The sequence below is a fragment of the Urocampus carinirostris genome, chromosome 2 (genome assembly GCF_059441175.1).
Source record: "Urocampus carinirostris isolate Australia breed hairy pipefish chromosome 2, RoL_Ucar_1.0, whole genome shotgun sequence".
In the NCBI taxonomy this organism is placed as follows: Eukaryota; Metazoa; Chordata; class Actinopteri; order Syngnathiformes; family Syngnathidae; genus Urocampus; species Urocampus carinirostris.
In genome coordinates this window covers 46,782,620-46,810,551 of record NC_142350.1, presented here as the reverse complement: position 1 = coordinate 46,810,551, position 27,932 = coordinate 46,782,620, and the positions used below count along the sequence as shown (strand labels likewise).

General features: G+C 39.0%; 1 protein-coding gene across 5 annotated transcripts in view; it reads right to left on the bottom strand.

The window, feature by feature from the left end:
* Positions 1 to 27,932, bottom strand: part of grik5 (glutamate receptor, ionotropic, kainate 5) — a 245,682-nt gene that overhangs the window by 3,577 nt on the left and 214,173 nt on the right. For 3 of the 5 annotated variants that reach the window (XM_088326775.1, XM_088326777.1, XM_088326776.1), the window contains 4 exons: positions 24,356 to 24,581; positions 21,148 to 21,276; positions 14,854 to 15,020; positions 8,127 to 9,705 (listed from right to left, as the gene is read on the bottom strand). In XM_088326775.1, coding sequence (XP_088182901.1) covers positions 9,112 to 9,705; positions 14,854 to 15,020; positions 21,148 to 21,276; positions 24,356 to 24,581 — 1,116 coding nt within the window. In that variant the 3' untranslated portion in view covers positions 8,127 to 9,111. Of the gene's footprint in view, positions 1 to 8,126; positions 9,706 to 14,853; positions 15,021 to 21,147; positions 21,277 to 24,355; positions 24,582 to 27,932 lie in introns of those variants that run through there. The other 2 variants (XM_088326778.1, XM_088326779.1) reach the window with 2 other exon arrangements.

The window sequence follows — 27,932 nt, the reverse complement described above, 5'->3', positions numbered from 1 at the left end:
CCATCTTCCAAAAGAAAGTTAAACTTCACTTTATTCATCTCTATAGAGCATATTATTTTATGAAATGTTTAGTTTTTAGTGCAAAATAATACAGGTTCCTTATACAAGCCGTAAACATACAAAATATGGCACTGAAGCGACTTACGAACAAATTCAACTTACGAACGATCGTTCCTGAGAAGGACAGCGTCTGTTTTACCAGAGGTGGGTAGAGTAGCCAGAAATTGTACTTAAGTGAAAGTACTGTTACTTCAGAATAATATTACTCAAGTAGAAGTAAAAGTAGTCATCCAAATACCTACTTGAGTCAAAGTAAAAAAGTGTTTGGGGAAAAAGTTACTCAAGTACTGAGTAACTGTAGCAACGTCGTATTTTTTTAAAAAGACCAATAAGGTCATCAAATTATCAAAGTTCATTTAAATAAAAAACATTTAATTTTAAAAGTACATTTAAATCATCAACGTAAATTCAAGTAATTTAATAAACAATGAAATGAAATGAAATGATCTGCATTTATAGAGCGCTTTTCAAGTCAAGACTTCCCAAAGCACTTTACAGTGTGCTTCACATTTCCCAATAGCGGCCGTGCAGCCATGTAAGGCGCTAACCTTCTTATTGGAGGTATTAGGGGTTCAGTGTCTTACCCAAGGACACTTCGACATGTAACACGGAGGAACCGGGAATCGAACCTGCGATCTCTTGATCACGAAGACGAGCTCTTTACCTCCTGAGCCACTGCCGCCCCATAATAAGATACAAATATTATAAATCAAATAAATTAATAAAGCATATGTAGTACCAAGTAGTATATATATATATGTATATATATGTATATGTGTAAGGATAATTTATATGCACTGCGCATACAGCACAATAAAAATCCTACCTATATACGTAATTAATGAAAAAATAAATTTAAAACAGTAAGCTTGAATCAAAGACGCTGGTTGGTAGAGGATGATAATAATAAATTTGACTTCAAGCAGCTTTCAGGACACCCCAGTTCGAAGTACACATAATAGCAAACAACAATAAAACAAGAATAAAACAAGCAAGTAATAAATAGAAAATAAAACTAAGGTAAAGTTAAAATTTGAATCTAGGATTCTGCCATGTTTCCTCAAGTTTAATGTTGAATTCTTGAATGCAGAAATCTCAGTTTGTTTAGGCAAACAAAGGAGACATTGCATATTGTAGCTGGTGTTTCGCCCCCTTTTAAAGGCGAAGATGCTTTTGAGGTGAGGCCAGGGGTTCTCCGCCTCTTCTGTGTTTTCATAGTCGGTTTTGCTAAGCGACATTTTCCATCTGTTTCAACCATAAACAGAATTTTCCCCGCTTAAGTTGAATATGGTCACGTGACAAGGCTGCTAAGTTTGATTGGTAGAACGTGGTAGAGCCTGGCAGAGTTCTCAGTCATGATAAATGCGCCTTAGCGGAGACAGACAGACGCGTACTTAAGTGGCAAGGATTTTTTAAGTAACGACTTTAATGTTGCCTAAAGTAGCAGATAAAAGTACCTTTTTTTCTCAAGTTACTCAAGTAAAAGTATAGGGATTTAAAAATACTCCTAGAAGTACAACATTTCTCAAAACTTACTCAATTGAATGTAAATATACTCCACTACTACCCACCTCTGATCATTACCTAGATGCAAAATAGGTTCTTCTTTTGCCAGGAAAAACACATTTTAATCTGAGATCAGAAACAATGTGAAACAATTCAAATTAAAGCAAGTTAGTGAGGTAAAAATGGGTCATTGGTATTGAGTCATCTTTTTCTTAGTCCAAGCCATTGAGTGTCATATTCAGTGTTGGATCATTGTATAATGTTTAGACATGAACACACATTTATAGAGTTATATATGTTTCTTAGCCAAGGCAAGTTGGCCATTCAGTATCACTTGTATCATATTTCGAATTTACGTATTTTCACATTTCAAGAGTGATCTCTTTTTCTTAGCCAAAGCCTGTTGGCCATTTCATTTCAAGACTTTTTCCAAGCTATTCTTTTGGACCTTTTAAGAGAAATCTGTTTTTCTTAGCTAAGGCATGTGCGCCCCATGGATATTGAAGTACTCATTTCAGCTTTCCAAGAGATGTATTTAAACATAATGAACCAAATTTTGGCTAAAAGTCAGTATTTTGGTGCCCATTTTCTGCACCACTTATCCTCACTAGGGTCGCAGGGAGTGGTCAAAAGCATATCTCTTTTCTGTTAGAGTGATTACAATTAGTATCCACAAACTAGTTGAGCTACATAATGTAGTTGTAATTGTGAGCAGAAAATATACACATAAAAATAATAGAATTTTGCTGTTTTTTTTAGTGTTTTCCCCAAAATTTCGCGTCCAAAAACATCATGAAATATCTGTTATTGGTATTGGTCTGCGGAGGCAGGAATTTATCGGTTTTTGGTATTTGTAGGGAAAAATGTTTTATCGTGGATCCCCAATTTTAAATCTATATATTTTTTCTTGTTTTGAAAAATTTTCTTCAGTTTTTTCCCTTCTAATTTCGGCTTTACCTTATAATTGTTCGGAGAGGAATGTTCTACTGAAGGTTACTTTGATTATACATCATATTTTGCATCACATCAATCAACGAATGAATCAGTCATTCTGCTGTCAAACTAACGAACCACCATTTCATAAAATTTAGTGACATTCAGATTATTCGACTAATCACCATTGAGTTTTATCTTCTGCTACTCGTAAAAAACAAATTGATGTTATGCCCCCTTTCAGAAGAAATGACATTCTGCTCCTCAGATTTCCCCAACCTATACGGAAAAGGATAATTACGCAACAGAAATAATGACTGAAGTAATGCTGTACCTGATTTCCATTTCAATTTTCATACAAAATACATCGGGAATGAATGGGAGCCCAATGACATCAATGTAATTCTCCGAAGTCTACTGTCTTCTGTTCCCTGGCGGCTTTCATCCGTAATGCAACTGCCATCGGAAATGAATGGGAGCCTAATGCAACAAAATATTTCTCATAAGTCTACTGTCCCTTGGCGGTTGTCGTGGGTTATGAAACTGCTATTGGAAATGACTTCAACCCTGAAAAGACGGAAATGTTAATTATAGGTCCATCTAAATGCCATGACTTGTTCTCAAAAACTGCTCTGAACATTGACAAATGTAATATCTCCCAGAGTGACTCAGTCAAATATTTAGGTGTCACATTTGACACCAATCTGTCCTTCCAAACACACGTTAAGAATATTACTAAAATAGCTTTTTTTCCCATCTTCGCAACATTGCTGAAATTCGCCCCAAGCTGTCCCAGTCTGATGTGGGAATACTAAATCATGCGTTTGTCACTTCCCGTCTTGAATACTGTAATATACTACTCTCCGGTCTCCCGAAGAGCCAAAACCAAGAGCCCACAGCTGGTACAAAATGCTGCAGTGAGGCTTTTAACTAAGATAAGAAAGTTTGATCACATTACCCCGATTTTAGACAAACTGCATTGGCTCCCTGTTAGCTTAAGATGTGATTTTAAGGTTTTGTTGGTATTACAGTATTCAAAATCATGCATGGACTTGCTCCCTCATATCTTTCAGATTTAATCCCCCCCCTATGTTCCGGTCTGGAGCCTTCGCTCTGAAAATGCTGACCGACTCGTGATTCCAAGAGCCAAGAAGAGATCCGCAGGTTCGAGAGCATTGTCCATTCGGGCACCGGTGCTGTGGAATGCTCTTTCCCCTGAAATTTGATCTGCAACCTCAGTGGAAACTTTTAAATCTAGGCTTAAAACACACTTAGATTCTATAGCTTATGGATGACCTATATTTCACATTGACAATATCTGTGTATTAATTGTTATTGCAACATCTATTGCAGCCTGGTCATCCTGGAAGGGGGATGACCTCATGTGCGGTCCCTTCTCAAGGTTTCTTCATTTCCTTCATGTTGAGGTTTTTGAGTTTTTCCTCGCCCTCATGTAGGTTTTAGATCAGGGGAGGGTGTCATAGTCTGTGGTTTGCAATAATCTGTGTACTGTGCCCCCTTTAAGACTCATAGTGATTAAGGGCATCACAAATAATCACGACTTGAGTTGACTTCAGTTGAATTTTCTAAAGTCTGCTGCTGCCCCCGCCCATCGTGGGTACCTCAGCCACCCAAAAGTTCAATTAAAACCACAATGGGGAATTTCCAATGACATTTCCAATTTCAAATTTCCAATTTTTTACCTGAAAGGAAAGTTTCAGACATTTATATAACAAAGTTCAGCATTTTATATTTCAAAATTCAAGATCAACAAATGCAACTGTAGTTACAAATTCAAAACTGGTGGCCCCGACGTAACCTCATGTTGTTTTTTAACCTATTTTCGACCACGTTTTGCTAAGTGAGCTAAACAGGTATAGTCCGTCGGCACTATTTTGTCAGCAACATTTCCAAACCACTCGTAGTTTTGTTTGTATCTCAGTCAACCGCAACATCCATTCATAAACGAAGACCGGAGACACCAGTGACCATGGCAACCACAAATCCATTTTGAACCCAAAAAAATGGACGGATATAAAAAAAAAAGTATCTAAATTGATTTTCCCGAACTGAAGTGGGAACAAAGCCTTTCCACTTTGAACCATCGATAAAGCGTCCGCTTCCTTTCAAGCGCATCGATTGCTTCAATAAAAATGACCATTAAGAATTCGCTGCTAAAAAGGAACGATTTACTGACCTCCAAACAACAGGTACAGATGCTCCCCTACTTGTGACCATTCAACTTACAACAAACGGTAGATATGAACATTTTTTTCGGGATGTCGAAAAATATCCGGACATTGCTGTTGGATTTTGTTTCGTGTGCACCTTTTTCCTAGTACAGGACAGTACCGTAATGCTTCTTTCTGCCACAACCGGCATGTGGTGGCGCTCTAAGAACTCACCCAGCATCCACCCCTAAGAAAAAATCCATTCCCTCTTCCTATTTCGTGTGGAAACATTCTATACTGTATCTCCAGCGCGCTAAGAACCTTTACATTTATATTGTTTAATATCCCGTGCATCCATTCAATATGGTTGGTGTAACGTGTAAAGAAGAGACGAGCCGATTCTTCTGAAATGAAAGTGGAATAAGAAAGCTTGATGCGGTTGAGAAAACGGTCGGATTGTTTTTTTTACGGCCACTTTTTACCACGTAGAAGGAAGTCGCCTAACTTTTGAAGGTCATCTTCCAAAAATAAGTCAAACTACACTTGATTCATCTTAATAGAGCATATTATTTTATGAAATGTTTATTTTTTAGTCCAAAACGATACAGGTTACTTATACAAGCCTTAAACATACTTATATAAACCTTAACCATACAAAATATAGCACTGAAGCAACTTACGAACAAATTCAACTTCCGAACGATTATCCGGAACCTTGTTCGTAAGTAGGGCAGCGTCTGTACTTTTGTCCGATGCGATCATGGGTTTCATATCAGCTCAAAGCAAAATTGACAGGACCAATTTGAATCCATTGTACTGGCAGGAAGCCAAGTAACAGCTAACAAAAGGATCCCAAGAATAAAAAAGATAACGACCCGTATTTAAAGTGCTCGCCGTTTTTCCCGTCCTGTTCCTTTTATTTCCTGGACAAGGGAGACGGAAAACAAGGGACATTCATTTTTCCCGAAAATGAAATACAGATTACTCTCGATACTGCAGTTGTCCCGATCTGATATGGTTCCTATACTAAAGTAATCTAAATCTCTGATAACAGCTTTAGTGGCACTTATTTAACAAACCCTGTTTAAAAAGAGGCCCGAAGTTAAAGGATCAGAACTGCTCTAAACTTGTTTTTTTCCTGTCCTGTTCCTTCCATTTCCCTGTTGAAAGTTGAAAAACAGATCACTTTTGTGACTACGAGTGTTTCAAATTCTGATATTGATATCGCTCTGATATTAAACTGTATCCGTTTTTTTCTGAAATCTTTGATATGAGCTTTAAACAGATAGGTTTATTGTTTTTGAAATTGGACCACCACTAAGGTCGCATAGGATGCCAGATCAATAATTTGCCTATTATTGTGCATTGTTGTTTGTTGTTTTGACAATTACGAACTGTAGACATAATTGTCACAAGTGGCCAATCATGTCGCTGTTCTTTGAATTTCACATCCTTAAATGTAGATCTGCTTTTGAAACATAGGAGATTTAATGAAAAGAAAAGGCTTCCGGGGGGCCGACTTCAGAACAAGTTGAATTTCTTATCTGATGTTTGGATTCTCTCCGCTGCTCTCCTTACAAGTTAAAAATCCATTTGTAGTAGCCAAAATGTATTTATATTGTTGACTGTTATTCTTGGTTTATCCATGGGCTGGGGCATAATCATTTTGAGGTGTATCAAGGGAGGAAAGCTTGTGTTGTCTGTCAGGTATCCTACGTGGAAGGGCTAAGAGTTTTGACCGCTACGCGAAAGCGGAAGCTAGCTTACCGTTGTCCCTTTGGCTCATGTGTCTTTTGCAATCGGCGAATTTTCACAAGCTTTAAGAAAAACGAAGAGTATAATTTTAGTTAACCTTAAGACCCTCGTAAGCAAAGTTACTTTGAATCACATTAAAATTCACAGGAAGTAGTAGTAGTAAGTCCCTTCAGGTAAAAACTAACTTATCTGCCAACTTCAAGCCGGTGTATGGATACTTTAGTAGTTCAATATTTGACAGAACTCCTTTCACAACATTTATGTCTTTTCTCCTTATTTTGAGTTTCTACTAAGCATTCAAACATTTTTGCTCCTTCGAGTCATATTCGATCCAGTGACATAAGCATCTTTGAAAAGATCGCCTGAAATAAAAGATCAGTACCTGTCTGTAAATTTTTACCCTCCTTTTTAGCTTTCTTACATCTTCCGGGAAAGGGAGTCGGATAAGTTCTCATGTTTTTTCCCATCCTTTTCCGATTCCTCCTGCTGTACCTTACATCTCCCGGGAAAGGAAGCCTGATAATGAGGAGCATTCATTATCCCTTTTTCAAATATCAAGGACGCACAAATGCCAGCCACAATGGAAAGCAGATAATGACTTGGAATGTCCAGATCAAGTACTGATATTGCTCCTACATAAAACTGTATTGGATTTTTGCTGATTTTGTCCGAAATCTCAGATATCAGCTCTATTGTCGTTTATTTAAACCAATGCTCTTTGAAAAAGATCCCTAAAAAGAAAGGGTCAGGGCCCGTCTGTAAAGTTCTCCAAGTTTTCTCGTCCTTTTTAGCTTCCTCCTGCCAAACCTAGGGAAGGAAACCGGATAATGAGGGACATTTATTTTCCCTTTTTAAATTTTTTAAAGACGCAGACTTACCAGCAAAAATGAAATATAAATGACGACTAAGGGTGTCCGGATCTGATATTGACATCAGTCTGATATTGAACTGTATCAGATTTTATCAGATGGCGTCACAAATCTCTGATATCATTTTTAATTGCGCTTTTTTAACAAACCCTCTTTTTAAAAGGCCCAGAATTCAAAGATCAACACCCTTCTGTACAGTTTTTGTGGTTTTTCCTGTCCTGTACCTTATATTTCCAAGGAAGAAGTTTTTGAATTTAGGAGGAACAGGACAAGGATCAGGGACGAAAATGCACATTTGATTTGAGGAACAAGAATCGGAACCAAATTCCAATCTGGTGCCCTGTTATCATAAAAGCTACAACAAACAACTAAACAAATCAAGTTTTCTGATATTGTATTGTATGAAAGTCATATTGATTCGATATTCAACATAGTAACATTTTATCGGATTTCGTCTGAAAGTTACGATATTGGCGCCTTTTTCAAATAAATTAAATCAAGTTTTTCGCAATGATCAAATATTGGATTTGATAAGAGCAGGACGTGTATTAAGGACACAACTACTAACCTGAATTAAGGAACAAGAATCGGAACCACATTCAAACTTTGTGCCCTATACTTATAAAAGCCACAACATACAACAGAACAGATCAGGTCTTCCAATGTTGGGCTGTATGAAATTGATATTTATCCGGTTTTGAACAGAATACGATTTTATCGGATTTTGTCCGAATTCGCCGATATTGGCTCTGCTTTCCAAATATTCAACTCCAGTTTTTTGCTTTTTAGTACGTGACTAAATACCTCTAATTTGAAAAGAAGAGGACAAAAATAGTGGTCAAAAATGCATATATTAATTGAAAACAAGAATCGAAACCAAATTCAAAATATTTTCCGCCCGATACTTATAAAAACCATGTCAAAATAACAGATCATGTCTTCCGATATCAGATTGTATGAAATTGATATCCATCATATTTTATCGGTATTGTCTGAAATCTCTGATATTATCACTTATTTCCAAGCAGTCAACTCCAGTTTTTTGCTGTGATCAAATATCCCGAATTTGAACAGAAACAAAATACAAAACAGGACTATATTAAGGAAAATGCTGATCTGAATTGAGAAACAAGAATCAAAACCAAATTCAAACCACTTTTTGGCCAGTCCTGATCTGAACACCGAATACCGTAAATCCACGATAAAAACAGAATGAATCGTTTCTTCCGACATTGGATTGTTTGACATCATGATGGGATAATCATTTGGGTTGTGATATCTGTTCCGTGTAAATAAAACATGATTAAAAACTGTATCGGAAGTTAAAAGTAGTATCAGGACACCCAGACTTATGACTGAACAATGTTGACTTCCTTACTTCCGTTGGTGACAAAGAGAGGGACACAAAACTGGCAAAAACAATTTCCCACCATTGTCATAATCCACTGAGCGGTTTTTAGTCGTTTTTCCACTCAAAAGGCAAGAAAACGACACACGGAAAATGAGTAAGACACGTAATAATCCTCGGGAAGTCTTTCAGTCGGAATAAAATGAACGTACAGATACAACAGGTCCTCCAGCGATCTTCCAGAAAAAAAAAATACGGGGAATAAAATGCTTCATTTACGCGGGGAGGCAAAATAAAAGAGCACTTCCTTCAGTTTCGGACCAAACTGTTCAAAAACACATGCGAGCGTCCAATTGGGAGGCCGGTCACTGTGACGACGGATTCAAGTTGACGTCTTTTTGTAGTGTTAGCTTGATTTTTTTAATCACCGCCATTGTGCGAATTGTACTTTTTTTTTCGGACTTTAGTTTCAAGCCTGGTCCCCCAGTAGGTCCGCTTTGTTGAGGTTCTGTTGGAGAGGACCGGGCCGGTGGTGGTGGGGGCTGTGTAGCCGCCGGGGGCTGGGCCCACCGCCGCCCTCGCTGTCTGTATTGGATGAGGACAGAGGGGGGGGCGGGGGCAGGCGGGGCAGAGGGGCAGATGAGGGGGGTATCCTGGTGGTTCCCGAACCCAAACCGGCCTCCGATCGCAAGCTCTGGATGCGCCGGCACTCCTGGCAGATCCTCACGTGGGCGCAACCCCGGCTGGGGGGCATCACCGGGGTGGGGGCTGGCGGGGGCGGCGTGGCCGAGGCGCCCAGGGGGTCTTCCAGGAGACGCTGGGGGCCAGGCCCGAGATCAGGTGCCCCGACGCCGCCGGTGAGGGGGCCGGCCCCACTGTAGAGTTTGCCGTTGCTGAGGCGCATTTCTCGGACCAGGCGCAAGGGGCGGGGGGCCCCCAGGGCAATGCGGGCAGGGTGGCGCAGGACCGAACCCCCCAGGGGGCGGCGGCGGCGAAGGCGGGCACTTTTCTTACAGGAGACGGCGTTTCGAAACTCGGTGATCATTTCCTGACAGACAGACACCTGGAAAGGGGGATGCGGGGCATGAAGGATGATGGGGACAGAGGCAAAGAAAGACAAAGAGTAGGGGAGATGGCAGGGGCAGCGAGGTAAGAGGATAGGATTGGGGCAAAGAAATACAAAGAGTTGGGGGTTGGCAGAATGAAACGCCATACCGATGGGAAAAGCAACAAAAAATATTGGAGAAGCAGAAGTGGAAGGACAGGAATGGGGCGGGGAAAATGGAATTTGGGATGGGAGGGTTTCCAAAGAGCGTAAATACAAAGTTGTTACAATCCAGAGACAGCCAATGTCGTTAAGTTCAACGGCCCCCAACCTTTGGTTTCAACCAAAATGAGACTCGAAATATGTTTAAGCCAAAATTTGTCCTCTATGAAAATTGAGATAAGGAAAAAGTACATTTTATTTTTAACTCTGTCAAGTGAAAAACACAAATCTCCATTTTTGTCTCATTTATTTTTCCTTAAAGAGTTGTCAACAATCCATAAAAGCTGTTTTCTCATTAACTTTCCAAGTGAAAAAAGAAGGGAAATAGCAAAAGTGCTCATATGTCTCCAGAAAAAGTAAGTAGGAACAGCAATAAATCACAATTTGCATTATTATGTCATTTAGAAGACCATCGTTGAAAAATAAAGGGTAACACATGGATGATCCATGACCTGAGTTAATTCATCCTTTCTAGAATAGAATAATTGTAATTATGGGTTGTTTTGCACAAATGTATCCAATCTTTTGAGATTTTCTAGACAAAATGACTCAGATTTTGTTGTCTTTTTACAAAACCAAACAAAATATTTTTGGAGGGCTTTTAAAAGAGAAAAACCTATTTTTTCAAATAAAATGATTGAATTTTAAGGGTTATTTTGTACATTATGACCCAACTGTTTGAGTTCCGCTAGACACATTTTCGTAGGGCTTCTTTAAGGAAATGGTAAATGGACTGCATTTATATGGCTTTAACAAGTCACTCAGGACCCTTAAAGCGCTTTACAATGCACTTCACACATTACTCATTCACACACACCAATAATGGGGTCAGCCATGCAGGGCGCCTATGTGCATATCGGTGGAATTAGGGTTTTTTTTAACTCTGAGGAGCTGGGAATTGAACCTGCGACCTCTTTGGTCCCAGGACAACCGCTGTACCTCCTGAGCTTAAAGTAGTAGACACTGTTATTATACTGTATCTGCTTGTACAGCGGCTCGATCGTTTTCGGTGCAATACCGCCCCCTATGTTTGTAAAAGTGGTATCGTTTCTCTACAGTCTACACCTTCCATGAGGGCTATTTGAATCTACAGTATTTGAGATTTGATTGGCTGAACCCACAGCGATATCAAATGGATGTGGTGCTGTGGGGACGCCTGCAGTTGAAAGATTGCAGGCCCATGCGCAAATATCTGAGCCTAGCAAGGCTTGGGTAAGTAAATCCTAAATTATGATTGGTTACTGTATACGCTTGGATATAAAAGCATACGTCTGGAAGCAGCGCAATCAGGAGTGACGCGATGAAACGTCTTACTGTCTTCTATGTTTATTATCAATCGTGGCTTTATTCAGTCATTAATTAACAAGTATTGATGGACTGAATTTAATCAAGATCACGACCCACCGCTACTACTATTACTATTTGATTCAAAACAAAGGGTTAGGGGTTAATGAAGTTCTTTAGTCTTTATGTCAGACCATCTTTTTGATTTACCAATTTGTGGTAAATTGTTGAAATCAATTTTCCCCTTTTTTTAAGCTGTCCAAGGCAGAGCAGTTGGGGACCGCTGTTTACGTTTTTTAGACATTATATCATGACCACAGCACAGCAAACATGCACCCAAACAGCATTTAAAAAAACAGACACATAACTCACATAAACAGACACAGTACTCTTTGTCTGAGAACAAAGACTGGTGTACAGATGACAGAGAAGTAGAGAAAGATAGAAACAGTGAGATCAGAAAGTAATCTAAAAAAATGGAAGACGAAGATAAAAGTGTCATGGCTAAAGCTGCAATGATAATTTGATGTTGTGGACAAAACTTTATCATGGATAATAATTAAATATATAACATATTCCATTGTCGACTATTGTCACCAGACATGTCTTTTGAAAAGAGTGACACATCATACATGATTATAATCTCTGCTGAGAGTCGCTCATGCACAATTGTGTTTCTGTCTTGAGCGTTAACATACAGAAATGACAGCAATAACAACAAGTACGTCTATGAAAATGTAAACATTTGGGAGCATTTTAGCCTAGGTACTGTGGAAAAAAATTAACTGTTGTAAAATTGGGACTATAAGCGGCAAATTCTATCCCAAGCTTTCAACCCTGCGGCTTATGCAATGATGCAACCAGTTTATGCATTTTTAGGGGGCACTCGACCAGTGGGACATGTGGAATACATGTGTCAAGAAGACACAAGTTCGCGTAACTTTGTGGATCAAAAACAACTGCAGACCCGCATCATGGAAAAGGTATCAATGGAACTATAAAATTGGGAATAATTTTACAAGTCTGTTTATCTGTAAGCGGAAATAATGTGGCAAAACAAACAAATTACATATTTAACCCCAATCTGTCCTTTCAAACACTCGTTAAGAATATTACTACAACAGCTTTTTTCCATCTTCGCAACATTGCTAAAATTCGCCCCTTGCTGTCCCAATCTGATGTGGGGATAATAACTCATGCTCATGGTTTGTTACCTCCCGTCTCGACTGTAATGTACTACTCTCCAGTCTCGAGAAGACCAAAACCAAGAGCCTTCAGCTGGAACAAAATGCTGCAGCGAGGCTTTTAACTAAGACAAGAAAGTTTGATCACATTACACCGACTTTAGCTAACCTGTATTGGCTCCCTGTTAGTTTAAGAAGTGATTTTAATGTTCTGTTGATATTATACAGAATCATGCATGGACTTCAGATTTAATTTTCCCCTATGTTCCGGTCCAGAGCCTTTGCTCTGAAAATGCTGGTCTACTCGTCATCCCAAGAGCGGGTTCGAGAGCGTTCTCCATTCGGGCTCCGGTGCAACCTCAGTGGAAATGTATAAATCTAAGCTTAAAACACACTTGGACTTGGACATTAGACTGTTAAATGGTCAATCAAACACATAGTAAATCTAAACTGCTGCTAATCTGTACATCTATTGGTTTTATTTGACTTTTTTGCACTACTGGCAGTTCTTTATAGCTAGCCACTCCTTGCACATCTGTTTCTCTGCACTATTGTACTTACAGTGTTATTGTTACAGTGTTATTGTTACTGTTTACCTGACTTGTTTACCTGACTGCCCATTTTGCACATCTGGTTAGCTGCTCCTCTTGCACTATTTGCACTACTGTAAAATACTATACATAGCCATAATTATTTAGTATATTATTAGTACTCAATACTCCAACTCAATACAACATTTTATTTATATCTGTACATTCAAGGAAACTGTGCGGGTCAGATGTATCGACATTTCGTTCTGTATACACGTGTACTAGAATGACAATAAAGTAGATCTGAATCTGAACTTCTATTCTATAGCACACGAATAACCTATATTTTATGTTGACAATAGCTTTGTATTATTTGTCATTACAACATCCGTTGCAGCCTGGGCATCCTGGAAGGGGGAATACCTCATGTGCGGTCCCTTCTTAAGGTTTCTTCATTTTCCTCATGTTGAGGTTTTTGAGTTTTTCCTTGCCCTCATGTAGGTTTTAGATCAGGGGATGGTGTCATAATAGTCTGTGTTTTGCAATAATCTGTGGTATGCGCAGCACTTTGAGACTCTTTGTGATTAAAAGCTATACAAATAAACATGGCTTGACTTGACTTGACAAGAAGCAACGTCCAACAAAGGGGAACTTTAAAGGCGGATTCCTATTTATTTGTTGAATTGTCCTCGATGTAACAAAGCCATTTTCACAGACATGCAAAGAAGTTGAAGACTGCCAGGGGATGTAAAGGTAAATTGCGCCGGCTTTATAGTTTTCAGGTATGTTGTTTCAGACTGGTTGTGATGTTTCTGAGATAAGTTTATTTTATATTTCATATCTTAAATCCCAAAAGTTGAAGCTTTCCAATAATATGTGGCATGACATATTTCAGTGACTGCTGACATCGTACAGACACTTGTTATTTGGCAGGCTGTTGGAACGAAAGGGGTTAAGGTATCGTATATTATCAAAATTCTTTCTGTGTACCGTCTTTATTTGCCAATATCTCATGCTTCAATGTGGGCACATGTGACTTTTGGTCAGGTGCCGCTTATGTATGTAGAAAATGCATTTTCCTTCCAAAAAATGTACTGGGTGCGGCTTATAATCCGGTGCACCTTGTAGTCGGAATTTTAAAGTACTTGAAAAGTTTGCAAAGCAGACCTTGCATATTGGTACCTAGGTGATGCACGATCATTTAAAGAGAACACAGAAAAGTTAATCCAAACTGAGTCCGACTCGCGTCGGTAAGATTCAAATAACAATCAAGCTGATACTGTTTTGATGACGTGCATTGAACATTCTATACATGAACATTTTACTATATAAAGCTTTAGCATTATGTCAGACTGTGCCTGACAAACATATTTAAAATCAAATGCAAGCAGTGCGAAGATTCACCATGGACCCCTTTAAAATATTCTCATTTTAAACTGTTGACAATTGTTAAGTTATTTTGTTCCATACTTTGCAGTTGACCACTTATTTCACAAAATGGCCACATAATTTCCGTTATAGTTACTGTTCTAATGGTACTAATGAGCCTGTTCTCGGTTACAGGGATAAAAATGTTTACTTGATTTTGATTTATTATTGTTTGGCCTGTCCCTACAAAAAAAAAAAAGGTTTATTCATGGATTTATATATAATCTACAGTATGCTTGATAAAACATGTATTTTTCGTTGTTTTCGTGTTTATCTTAATTTACCACATGATTAAATAAATTTCATGGTAAATTAAAGAATAAAAATCAATAACCATGCGATTATTCAACTCATTTTTTCAATAGTGGGTTACTAGTCAACTATTAAAATAGTCGTTAGTTGCAGCCAGTCATGGCACACACAGATGGAAGACAAAATCGGGTAAAAACAAAGGTAACACTCTCTCACATATGTAAAAAGGATGAAAAAGGGGTGGGCTGGTCGCCACAAGAACCTACTGGGGTGCGTCTGCGGTTGGGGCGAGGGCAGGTATGGGGGCATACCTCATCGGTCTCGGCCGAGCGCCTCGTGGACCAAACAAACTCCATGACGGCCACAAACACGGCTATTATCAGGCCGCAGATAAGAACCACGAAGATGCCGCCGATGTTCTCCATTCCCAGGCCTGAAAGAGGCAAAGAAAAAAAATCAATACATACCTAAAACCAACAATTGAGAGCATTTCCTCCCTGTAAAAAATGCTGCCAATATTCTCTATCCCCAGGCCTGAAGCAGCGCAGAAATAAAAATTGACTCTTTTCAGTTGACGTCACGTTCATATTGGAAGTCAGCCATACTGGTTGGGTCCCAAAGACCCGGTTTGATGTTATCACTGGTCTACACTCATTTTGTTGGATGTTCAAATGAAAAGGGAATGTGTAAGGCGTTGTTTTGTTTTGTGACTTTACTGTTTATTTCTGAGAACTTTTTAAAATGGATTCACTATGGAAGGGGGCACGGACACAGCAGCTACTGGCTCTTCCATTCAATGCTTTGTGTACACAAAAAATAACTGAAAGTTTGTCTGTGAACTCAATCAACGCATACATCGGTGTAGCACCACTACACCTGACAAGAGATTGTAGACATCGGTTACCGGCATCGATACATGATCACCAACGAATTGTGGAGACCATGGGGTGCTCCGTGGATTGTGATCTGGTCCGGGAAGGAACGGAGGCAGGGTAGGGCGAGGAAACGAAAGCTACTGCTGCGGCTATGTAATAACTCTCACAACTACAAGCAGAGTTGAGCCTGATCCATTACCCATGAAATGTATGACCTGGAGCTACAACTCGTGGGAAACTGCTACATTCATGACTCTTGTATTTTAATCATCACAGAGACCTGACTCAACTGGGTACTAGCGTCCAGCGTGCTCACTAAAAGAAGAAACCCTCCCATTTGCTTGTACTATTGTACAACGACGATAAAAACGATTCATTCATTAATTCATTCATTCACACTGTGACCTGTAGGATAGAGGGCAGAGAGAGAATCTTACTTGCAATATGCCCTATGATGATAGTAGACGCGCGGAAAAAACTAGGTAAAGATTTTCTGTCATTTCTCAGACAAAATGAGCTTCAGAAAAACCTGTCCGAAAAGAGTGCACGCTTATCCGGTGAGTGGAGGGCAGAGATAGGCTCCGAATGAAGGCAATGCGACCCACAGATGATAGTGTGTCCTTTGCCGGCTGAAACGAGTCTCAGAGATCGCATTATTTCAACCCTAACTCCTACACCACACGCTTTTTGTAGCGCATATGGGTCCTGTTTGTACATTAGTGAACATTTGTTGTCGTAACATAGCCCGGAACGTTTAATGACAGCCAAACTAGAGCTATGATCACCATATTTCCAATGTCAATCACATTAATTTTGAGGTAAACTTACAGGTTTACAACAAACCAACATGATTGCTACTACTGGGTTGCCCAGATGTTGTCACGTGATTAGGAACAGTCAGAATTTTATTTTCCAGACAATAACGGGTACCTAAAAACCCCAAATTTGCCAGAAAATTAAAAGTGCATCTTATAATCCGGTGCACCCTATATACCAGAAAATACAGGGGGATAAAATCGGAAATGCATAGTAACAATGAAATGATACTGCATGTGGTAACTGTTCTGCCTTTGAGAAACAGAGTTGTCTTGGAGTGCCCTCTTGTGGTTAACGTCTTTATTGTTTGTAGTCAAAAGGAAACAAAAGAGAAGCACAGCACTTTGAAAGCAGGTCAGACGCCAACTTTTTAACGCTTATTGCAAATTTTGTTTTGTTGATGAGAAGACAATACAATAATTGTCCGTAAGTATGAAACGTATTGTGATTATTTTAATGCATATTTTTGTTTGTGCTAACTTTTTGTTCAAAATTATCATTATTTCGTTTATTTCGCTTAGCATGTAGCTGTATAGTTAACAAGCTAACAGGACTATTTTTTACCTCAATTGTACATTTGCATATACATTATCATACAAAAATCTTACCACAGTGTTGCGTAAAAAGTACATTTAAACTGTTCAACAAACCAAAATACCAAAAAAGAAGAAAAAAACAACAACAAACAGTAAAATAAAACATGCCAGGTGAGAGTAACCAAAAAAATGCCAAAATATTTGCAAATATTATTTGTCTTATTATCTTTCTTGTTCTGAAAAAGCTTTGTGGATATCAGCTATCTAACAGCAATTTAATGACCTGTTTTAGTTTTGCGGGAGCCTCATAAGAGTTTTGGTTGAGGCCATTATCTGAATAAAGAGCAACTAAAGAAAATATGTCTGTTTATTCAAAACGTCATTCACTTGGCCGGCAAAAAATAATACTTTGGAGTGCGGACACTACAGTAACCATTGATGAATGAATGAATACATTCTAAGGGAGAAACCAGATGTCGTCATGTTAGCTTATAGATAGATAGATAGATAGATAGATACTTTATTCATCCCCTAAGGGAAATTCACATTTCCAGCAGCATCCCTGAGCTGAGAACAATACAATAATAAAGCCAAAAGAAAACAATATACAAATACCCAGTGTGACGTGCAAATGCCCACTTTAGCATGTTATATAGATTAACTAAATAGTGCTACACATAATGCAGTAAGATCCAATGTAGGTGGTGTGGTTTAATGTGGGCCTTTACTCTGCCGGGTGGAGTTAAAGAGCCTCATGGCATGAGGAAGAAAAGAACTCTTCAGTCTGTCCGTAGTACAAGACAGTGACAGCAGTCTGTCACTGAAACTGCTCTTCTGTCCGGAGATAATGCTGTGAAGCGGATGCGATGGATTGTCCATGATTGACCTCAGCTTTTTCAGTGCCTGTCTCTCAGCTGCTGTTGTTAGGCTGTCCAGCTCTTTGCCCACAACAGAGCTCGCTTTCCTAGCCAGTTTATTGAGACGAGAGGCATCCTTCTTCTTGATGCTGCCTCCCCAACACGCTGCCGCATAGAAGAGGGCGCTTGCCACTACTGTCTCATAGAATATTTTCAGGAGCTTTTTGCAGATGTTGAAGGAGGCCAGCCTTCTGAGGAAGTAAAGTCGGCTTTGCCCTTTCCTACATAGAGCTTCTGTGTTGGCAGTCCAGTCCAGTTTGTTGTCCAGCTGCACACCCAGGTATTTGTAGGTCTGGACAAATTCTACACATTCTCCCTTGATGGTTACAGGAACCGGGTGAGTTCTGGTTCTCCTGAAGTCCACCACCATCTCTCTGGTCTTGGTGGTGTTTAGGTGCAGGTGGTTTGCGTCGCTCCATCGGACAAAGTCCTGAATCAATTTCCTGTACTCCTCCTCCTGCCCGTTTCTGATACATCCCACGATCGCAGTGTCATCGGCAAACTTTTGCACATGGCAGGACTCAGAGTTGTACTTAAAGTCCGATGTATATAGAATGAATAGGAACGGAGAGAGAACGGTCCCCTGCGGAGATCCTGTGCTGCTAACCACGGTGTCCGATGTACAGCCCCCCTGTTTCACATACTGCGGTCTGCCTGTCAGGTAGTCAGTAATCCATTCTACAAGGTGTGAGCTAACTCCCATCTCTGTCAATTTCCTACTCAGTAGCAGAGGCTGTATGGTATTGAAGGCACTAGAGAAGTCCAAAAATGTAATCCTCACAGCCCCCTTCGCCCTATCCAGGTGAGAGAGGGATCGGTGTAACATGTATAATATAGCATCCTCCACTCCCACCTTCTCCTGGTAAGCAAATTGCAGTGGGTCGATGGCGTGACGGACCTGTAGCCTCAGGTGGTGCAGCAGCAGCCGCTCCATGGTCTTCATCACATGTGATGTCAGGGCGACTGGCCTGAAGTCGTTGAGTTCCTCTGGTCTTGATTTCTTTGGGACTGGGATGATGCAGGATGTTTTCCACAGCTGAGGGACCCTCCCCTGTTCAAGGCTCAGGTTGAAGATGCGCTGTAGAGGGTCTCCCAGCTCAGACGCACAGGCTTTCAGCAGTCGGGGGGATATTCCATCCGGACCAGCTGCCTTGCTGGTTCGTAGCCTTCTCAGCTCCCCACACACCTGGGCTGAAGTTATTTTTAGTGGGGGGATGTCTTCCATGCTAGTGTGCAGAGGGGGAGGGGGAAGGACAGCTGCACAACTCAGGGGTGAGGATGAGGCGGAGTGGTCAAACCTGTTGAAAAAGTTGTTCAACTGGTTGACATCTATATCCACAGCCACTCCCTGCTTGGTGCTGCAGCCAGTAATTGTTTTCATCCCTTCCCACACCTCCTTCATGTTGTTGTTATGTTCTATGAAATAAAATCTTTTAATTGAAATGTACCGTAGTTTCCGCACTGTAAGGCACACCTAAAAGCCTTGATTTTTTTCAAAAGCTGACAATGAGCCTTATAAAAGGATGCGCCTTATACATGGATCAATATTAAGTCGCAACAGGTCTCGCAAGTATGTATTTCTTTTGTTTGTTTAAGGCTTACAGTTATGATGCTAATGCTTGAGTTATTATTGTTCTTGTAATTGCTTTGCACTATTACGAGTGTTACCATGTTGTGATTGCACTAACGTTTAATTTAACGTAACAGTAGGAGTTTGTATGTTCTCCCTGTGCTTGCGTGGGTTTCCTCCGGGCACTCCGGTTTCCTCCCACATTCCAAAAACATGCATTTCAGGTGAATTGGCCGGTCCAAATTGTCCCTAGGTGTGAATGAGCGAGCGAGTTGTCTGTCCCCGTGTGCCCTGCGATTGGCTGGCAACCAGTTCAGGGTGTCCCCTGCCCACTGCCCGATGATTGCTAAGATGGGCTCCAGCACCCCCGCGACCCTACTGAGGATAAGCGGTGCAGCTAATGAGATGAGATGAGATGAGTATCAGACTGTTTTTACGTGTTTACTGAATGAGGGAAAGTTAAAGGTTATGCCTTGCTGCTGTTAAAATATAGTTGAAAAATGTTAAGGATAGGTTACGGAAACACAAATGCGTTACCTCGGAAAAAATAATAAAAAAGCTGTTCATTCATTTTGGGAGTGAATAGAGTTGCAAGAAAGCTGGCTTGTAATCTATCGATAAAGTTTGTCTGACCGGTTTTGTTGACGTTCCCTTAGAGAAGCACCATCTAATACATCCATGACGTACGGTAACCCCAGCCTCTACTGTGGCACCTTATAGTCTGGTGCGCCTTATGTATGGAAAATATATGACAAAAGACAATTTTTGGGGTTGCTCCTTGATACGCAGTGCGTTTTATAGTGTGAAAAATGGTAAATAAAAAAAAACAACTAATAAGTAATATCATTTCTTTTCTGTAAAAAAATTCCAAGTCATTAAAAGCATAATTATATCGGTTAAATCTTTTGTAGTTCAATTACGTTTTATCTTAATCATTTTTTATTTGTATCTTTTTATGTAAAAAACTGTGACATAGTAATACAAAATCACAAGTAACTGAGAAAATTGTTACAAAAGGGTGTTTTTAAGAAAAGTTTAAAAGTTTTACATTGTAATTTTTTTTTCAAATTTGTCATAAAAAAATAAAAAATAAATTAAAAAATATATCATGATTGTGATTAAAAAATGTTTCTTTAACATAATTTAAAATATTTCATACTTGAAAAATTCACTTAAAGAAAAAAATTATTCAACATTTGTTTTACCATTTAAAAGATTTAACTTTTTTTTATTAACTGATTTCATTAATTCTATGATCCAATAAAAAATCCAGAGTTAGTAAAACTGTAATTTGGGGGAAACGTGTTATTTTAAACAAAATTAAAAACATTTAAAATCTTAAAGCATTATAAATATATATATATATATATATATATATATATATATATATATATATATATATATATATATATATATATATATAAATGACTCAAAGTTTCTTTGTTAATATTTATAAAAAAAACAAACAATAAAATAACTTTTATGATTGCCTTTTCAGCCTGCTTTCTGTCACGGAAAAGACTGCAGAGCCAGAACCAGTAGGCTCAAGGACAACATCTTCCATCAAGCAGTCAGGACTCTGAACTTGCTCCCCACCCTACCCCCTTCCACCTCTCAATGCTCTATTTAGATTTTAGCTATATTTTGCACATTTTTAAATGTCAAACTTTGTATGCATATGTTTTCTCCTTTTTACCCTGCTGTGGTTTTTTTGGAGAGAAGGCAGAGGTGGCGTGGTTTTACGAGGTATCACAATTTGTGATGAGTGAAAATAATTGTGGGAAATCAGCTTTTGTAATTGGGACTGCAGAGACTACATGCAAATAAAAGAGCGTGTCTGGCTTACCTTTTGCCCGATGGTCTTCTTCTTTGGGACACTGTCCGCCTTCCCACCACCTCCTCTTGAGGATCTCCAGACGGTTGTTCTCCTGCAGCTGCAGGATGGCCAACGTTATTTCGTCGCGGAACGGAGAACCTAATGAAGGAAAAAAAAATAAGACATATCCGTCATGCAGGAAAGAGGCTTCTTCTTCAAACGAAAAAAAAGAGAGGATTGACGACAGATTAAGAGGATGATTAAGGTCGGCTTGAAACTAAACCGTTTGTCATCCCGGCATTCAAGATAACTGCAGTTGTGGATTTCCAATATTTATCATGAATGTTATTTAAACAACATAAATGTCAATATGTCTGGCATGCAAATTGACAGAAAGTTGTATTGATTATTTTTCTTTTTTTTGTTTCATTTTTCTCATCAAATAATAATTTAAAAAAATACAACAAGAAATTGTCTAAATGAAAAAACGATCATGCTCATTTGAATGAACAACTAATTGTTTTTAGAATAAATATCTGAATGTTTTTTAATGGAGATCAAAAATATTATAATAGTAAATAATACAAAAGAAATACGAATAATCAAATGAGAACAGTTCTCAGTTTTTTACTAAATTCAGGGGAAAGGTTAAACACATATGAACTATATTTTTAATTAGGGCAAGAATAAGAATGGGAGAAATTGTTAGGATTCTTTTTTATTAAGATAAAAAAAAATCTTTTTTGCATCTGGAAAAAATCCAGGATTTTATATATATATAGTTTATTAAATACCTTGAGTTTTTGGTTTGATAATTTTCAAGTAATATTTGCAGTATATTTTTAACAAACATACATACATAAATAACAAAATAATACTGAAAAAAAGATATATTAGAAAAACAGAAATGAGAAAAAACCTACAATTTGACGACTAAAAATGTTTTAGCAGTAAGTCAAAAACAAGACAAACCTCCCTGTGTTTTATGGAGGTCAATAAACCGGGGAGGAAAAAGGAGGGAAGCGCATTGAACTCGCTCGTGTTCTCAATTATGTTCAAAGACTAGATGGGAAAAATAAATCAGAGCTTTTTTTAATTAAGTCTCGATTTGGGTGTGTTAGGATCCTGAAAGATTCTTTTTGCTGATTAAGATGAGAACGTGAAGATAAACGGATCCAGAGCGCAACCAGATAACATGACCTACTTTGGGCAGGAGCCAGGGGGAATGCAGGACCAATCCTGCTTTATGGAGAAAAAATGGAGAAAGGAAGAAATACCTAAAAGAAGCCGTAGAAATAAAGGAGCACATACATTGATCACGTAATACCTAAATATAAATGCAACGCATTCATATATTAAGACATTTTCTCATTTATTTTGTCTTTTTTTCCGTATTTAGTTTGTCATGTATTTTGTTGAATATTTTTTTGAGTATTTGTTTATGTTTTTTTGGGGGGTGAATTTTAGCATGTATTTTATCGTGTGTTTTTTCAAGTATTCTGTTGACTATTTTGTCAAGTATTTGTCTATGTAGTTTGTTGAGTATTTTGTAGTGAAATTCGTCATGTATTTTTTGGTGCGTTTTGTCAGTGGTGCATTTTGTCATGTTTTCTATAGTTTTTTTGTTGTTGTGTTTTTTACGATGTATTCTGTCCCGGTTTTGTCATTTATACTGTCTTGATTTTTGTGGATTTTTGTCCTGTTTTTTTAACCATGTTTTTATTGTGTATTTCTCTGTTTATTTGGTTGTATATTTTATTGTGTTTTTTATCGATTATATTTTTCAGTTTTTATCGTGTATATTATTGGTTTTTTTATCAGGTATTCTGTCCTGTTTTTGTTGTCTTTGTCAAGTATTTTGTCATGATTGTTGTCCTTTTTTTAAGCATGTTTTTTATCGTGTATTTTGTCATGCTTTTTATTGTGTATATTGTCATGTAGTCTGTCAAGTATTTTGTTGTTTTTTTATGGTGTTTTTATCATCTTATCCATCGTGTACTTTATAGTGTATTTAGGTATTTTATCATTTGTTTTTTTCATTTACATTGTCTTTATTTTTTTTCATATGAATTTTGTCGTGTATTCTGTCATGTATTTATTTTGACGTGGTTTATCTTGTTTTTAATAATTTATTTTGTATTGTTTTTATTATTCTAATATTTACTTACCGTATTTTCCGCACAATAAGGCGCACCTAAAAGTCTTAATTTTTTTCAAAAGCTGACCATGCGCCTTATTAGACAGTGCGCCTTATATATGGATCAATATTAAGTCGCAAAGTCTTGCAACTAATGAAAGCAGCCGCCGACTCGATTTTCCCCCGAACGCGAAGTAGTCCGCGGTGTATGCTGGGATTTATATACCGGCGTTTCATTGGCTAACCAATGTGTCAATCATCATTTGAATCAATCACTATTGGCTAAAGTTATTCGGAGGTAAAGGGGGCGGATCCTTTTTTATCATTTACAGGCTGGCATAGGCTAAAGGGGCAAAACAAACCCCGCAGTTGGCCGAAAAAGATGTGTCAATCATAGGTTGAATTGATCACTATTGGCTAAAGTTATTCAGAGGTAAAGAGGGTGGATCCTTTTTATCATTTACAGGCTGGCATAGGCTAAAGGGGCAAAACAAAGCCTGCAATTGGCCGAAAAGGATGAATGTGAATAGCACGTTGGGTTGACGGCATAGAGAAAACAGTATTTTATTTTTCTGTACTGTATTTGTAAATATTTTACTCTCCTGGATTTACTACACTCACGGATATAAGAGGACCATGGTTGCACGTTATTATTGAACACAACGACTTCGGTGAGCTACTCCGGCTATATATTTTCCCAGTATCTTGTTTCAGATTGATATCGATGTTTCTGTGATGGGTCTTTTTTTAATTAAACTCAATTCCAAGTGTTTATTGTCATATGCACAGTAAAGTTGCGAGCGAAAAAGAAAATAGAAACTAAGGAATGGTTGGCATTTCTTGAATCCCAAGACTTTGACCTTCCGAATGATATTTGGAACGATGCATTTGAGTGACATCGTACGGACACCGCATCCGCACGTGTCTACGACACGTATTTGCTTCTTTGCAAGCTTTCGGAATGTTAAGGGGGTAATAAGTTGGACTGAACTATCTGACTGTTTTGTCCACGTTCCCATTGTAGCGCCTTATAATCCGGTGCGCCTTATGTATGAAAGATACAGGACCAAAAACTATTTTTTGGGGGGGGCGCCGACGTACCGAGGGGCATGCCGATGCCGTATCCTTTAGTGTCGAGCAGGCCTCCGATCTGCGTGAGGTTGCAGTTGAGTCCGCGATGATATTCGTTCATGGTGCTCTCCATCAGGAAAGCGTACTTGGAGTTGAGGACACGGGCGATGCCTTCCTCCGTGCTCTTCACGAAGACGCTCGGCTGCTTCGAGTACATGTAGTTCCACATGCGTTGGTACGTCTGGTAGCGCGAGTTCTGAATGGGGAAACCGTGGACAAGAGGACAAATGCATCACAATTCTGAGCAGAAACCTGGTCGTTTAGGAGAAAAAGGCTTGAATATTGCGAGTTTCGAGCCTCTCATTTCTGCAAAAAAAACATTCACCTTTTGGCATAAAGAAATGCAGATTTTATGGAAAGAAGACTCCCTGGACTCGCCTGACATTTTCACTTTAAGTTGTGGAATAACATTTTTGTGGCCCATTTTCAAAATTCATTTTCTTCACTATACAAATTCAACAACTATGAGTTTACGCTTCAAATTTTGTGCCCTCAGTGCAAAAATATGCCGCAGTTATCCCAATCGCATATTGCTGCAAGAGGGGGCCAGGCTGAGCGCATTTTTGGTCGGGCCTGACGGCTTTTTTGACGTTCTGTTAACCCAAAAATGGAACTGTAGTCCTGCAGCCGCAATCCATTATCCCTGGTCAACTATTGCTGTAAGTTGGGACCAGCAGAGTGGAATTTTGTCGGGTCTGCTGGTGAACTGCATTCGTGCACCATTGTCTTTTATTAGTGGTCACCTATTGCTATGAGCACGGACCAGCCGAGTGTACATTTGTCAGGCCTGGAGACTCTTTTTTTATCGCACCTGTAATTCAGGCTGAGGTGAACTGCACTTGTGCAACCGTGCTCCAATATCCCCGATAGCATATTGCTGCAGGAGGGACACAGGCACATTTTTGTTGAGCCTGGCAGCTATTTTGTGTCGCACTGCCTCCTAAAAAATGAACAGCACTCGTGCGGCCATGATTCATTATCCCAGATCACGTATTGCTGTGAGTATGGACCACCTTTTGTCGGGCCTGGCAGATGTTTTTTCCTCGTAACTGTATTCCCGCCTAAAATGGACAGTACTCTTGCACACACAATCCATTATCCCTCATATCACTTTGCTGCAAGAGTGAGCCAGGAAGAGCGCACTTTTGACAGGGTGTTGGCTCTCTTTTGCTGTTATGTCCACCAAAAGGTGAACTGCATTTATGCAGCCATTATCCATTCTTCCCAGTCAACTATTGCTTCGAGCGGGGACCGGCAGAAAGTTATTTTGCTTTTTTTCCGTTACTATATTTTTGCCTAAAACCAAGTGCACTCGAGTGGCTGCGATCCGCTTTCCCCAATCTCATATTGCTGAAAGCACGGACTGGCAGAAGAACCATCTGAAATAAAATGTGGCCATGATGCATTATCCCCAGTCGATTATTGCTGAAGACTGGCCAGTAAAGTGCAGTCTTTTTCCTAAAATGAACTTGCCATGTTTTGGTTTCTATCCATTATCGGTGTGGTCACTTTGAGTCGCTGTAGTTTTATTGTTGTTGTGCTTTTTAGTTTTTGTTTTTAGTTGCACTCCACAATACATTGACATCTAGGTTTCAAATATTACAGTGTGTCCCTTTAATTGTTGTAAATTATTTACTAGTTATTAATATTGAATAATCAGCATGACACTTGAGTTTTTCCATTTAAATTCTTGAAACACAGCTCATGATTCAGCAAATGTTTAAAAATGATCATTTTTAAATGATAAATTGATCCATATAATTAACACATTCAATGCTATACGTTTCTCTCAAATGGGAAAGCAGGTGCCAGCCAATTTTTGCCATATTTACTTATTTTTGAAGGCCTACAGAAAAGTCTGTCTCTAGCTATATAGGCATAGGACATATCAAAGAATAGCTTAAACCCTTATCTTAGAAAAAAAGATGTACGATTGTTTGGTGAACAACAAAAATACTCGTTTCCAAGAAAACTGAAAATAATGGCTTTTTGTGAAAGAATATATTTTAAGCAGAACTTTTACTTCGGTGCTTTTCAGCACTCTATGTTAACGGTGACAAGATCACAATATTTAGGTCACCAAGGCGATTGCATTCCTGCGGACGTGAACAATACGTATACGTACAATAGGGAAAAAAAAGAGCCCTGTCAGTACATATCTAATATATTCGCTTCCCTCACACTCTACTCGCCATTTGAGCAGCCCAAATACTTCAATCACTGGATACAGGAAGCAACATTAGGACAAAGGGCTCCCGCGGTGTGTGGACAAAGATCTGGTCAAAGCCACTCCTGCCATCTAACGATCATTTTTCATACTGAAATCACTCCCACAGGATTGATACTTAGTGATAAGCTGCACCAAACTCTCTATAATCGTTTTTAAAAGCAAAAAAAACCCAAACATATTTTTACGTTTTGGCACTCAGGGAGAAGGCTTTTAAAAAGTATCTATACATTATGGCACTGAATGAGTAATTAATCGCACAGCCCTGATGTCATTTGTGTGTGTTTGCTTTTTCGCCACGTTTTGAAATGCGTCGCTACGCTTCGGTCTTAACGTTTGTCCTCACATCTGCCACTTTTATCTCGTGGTGCGTTTAGGCGTCGGGTTGAGTGCCTTTGTTTGCTTACGAGCGCGCCGCGGGGCATCTGTGTTGGCATCTGTGTTTGCTTACGAGTGCATGTTGTGTTTTTCCATGTAGGTGTGTTTACATATGGGAATGCGAGGAGGTGAGCGTGTTTGTTTGTTTGGCCCGGCGCCGCTTTGCCGACGTTCGAGTTCCCGAGGTGGGCTCGCGTTCATGGACAACATTGAAAGCCTTATTTTTATTTTTTTGTTTATTTTTCCTCAAGACACTTGCTTTCTTAGATTTTTACTCGACCTGTTTCTGAAACCTTTTTTGAGTCAAGGAAGACTTTTTTTGATTGAATACATCTTGAGGAAAAATGATATTCCATTTAAATGTATGATAGATAGATAGATAGATAGATAGATAGATAGATAGATAGATAGATAGATAGATAGATAGATAGATAGATAGATAGATAGATAGATAGATAGATAGATAGATAGATAGATAGATAGATAGATAGATAGATAGATAGATAGATAAAGATAGATACTTTATTCATCCCCGTAGGGAAATTCACACTTCCAGCAGTATCCTTGTGTTGAAAAATAAAATAACAAAAGAAAAGAAATAGAATACAAAAATACCCAATATAACATGTTGATATAGAATATAGGTATTGATATAGAATAGAATAGAATAGAATAGAATAGAATAGAATATACCTTTATTGTATAGCAGCACGGCGGCGCAGTGGTTAGCGCTTGTGCGGCACAGTTCATGTCATGGGAACCTGTCGTGGGTTCAAATCCAGCTCCAGACATCCTGTGCGGAGTTTGTATGTTCTCCCCGTGCTTGCGTGGGTTTCCTCCGGGCACTCCGGTTTCTTCCCACGTTCCAAAAACATGCATTTCAGGTGAATTGGCCGGTCCAAATTGTCCCTAGGTGTGAATGAGCGAATGAGTTGTCTGTCC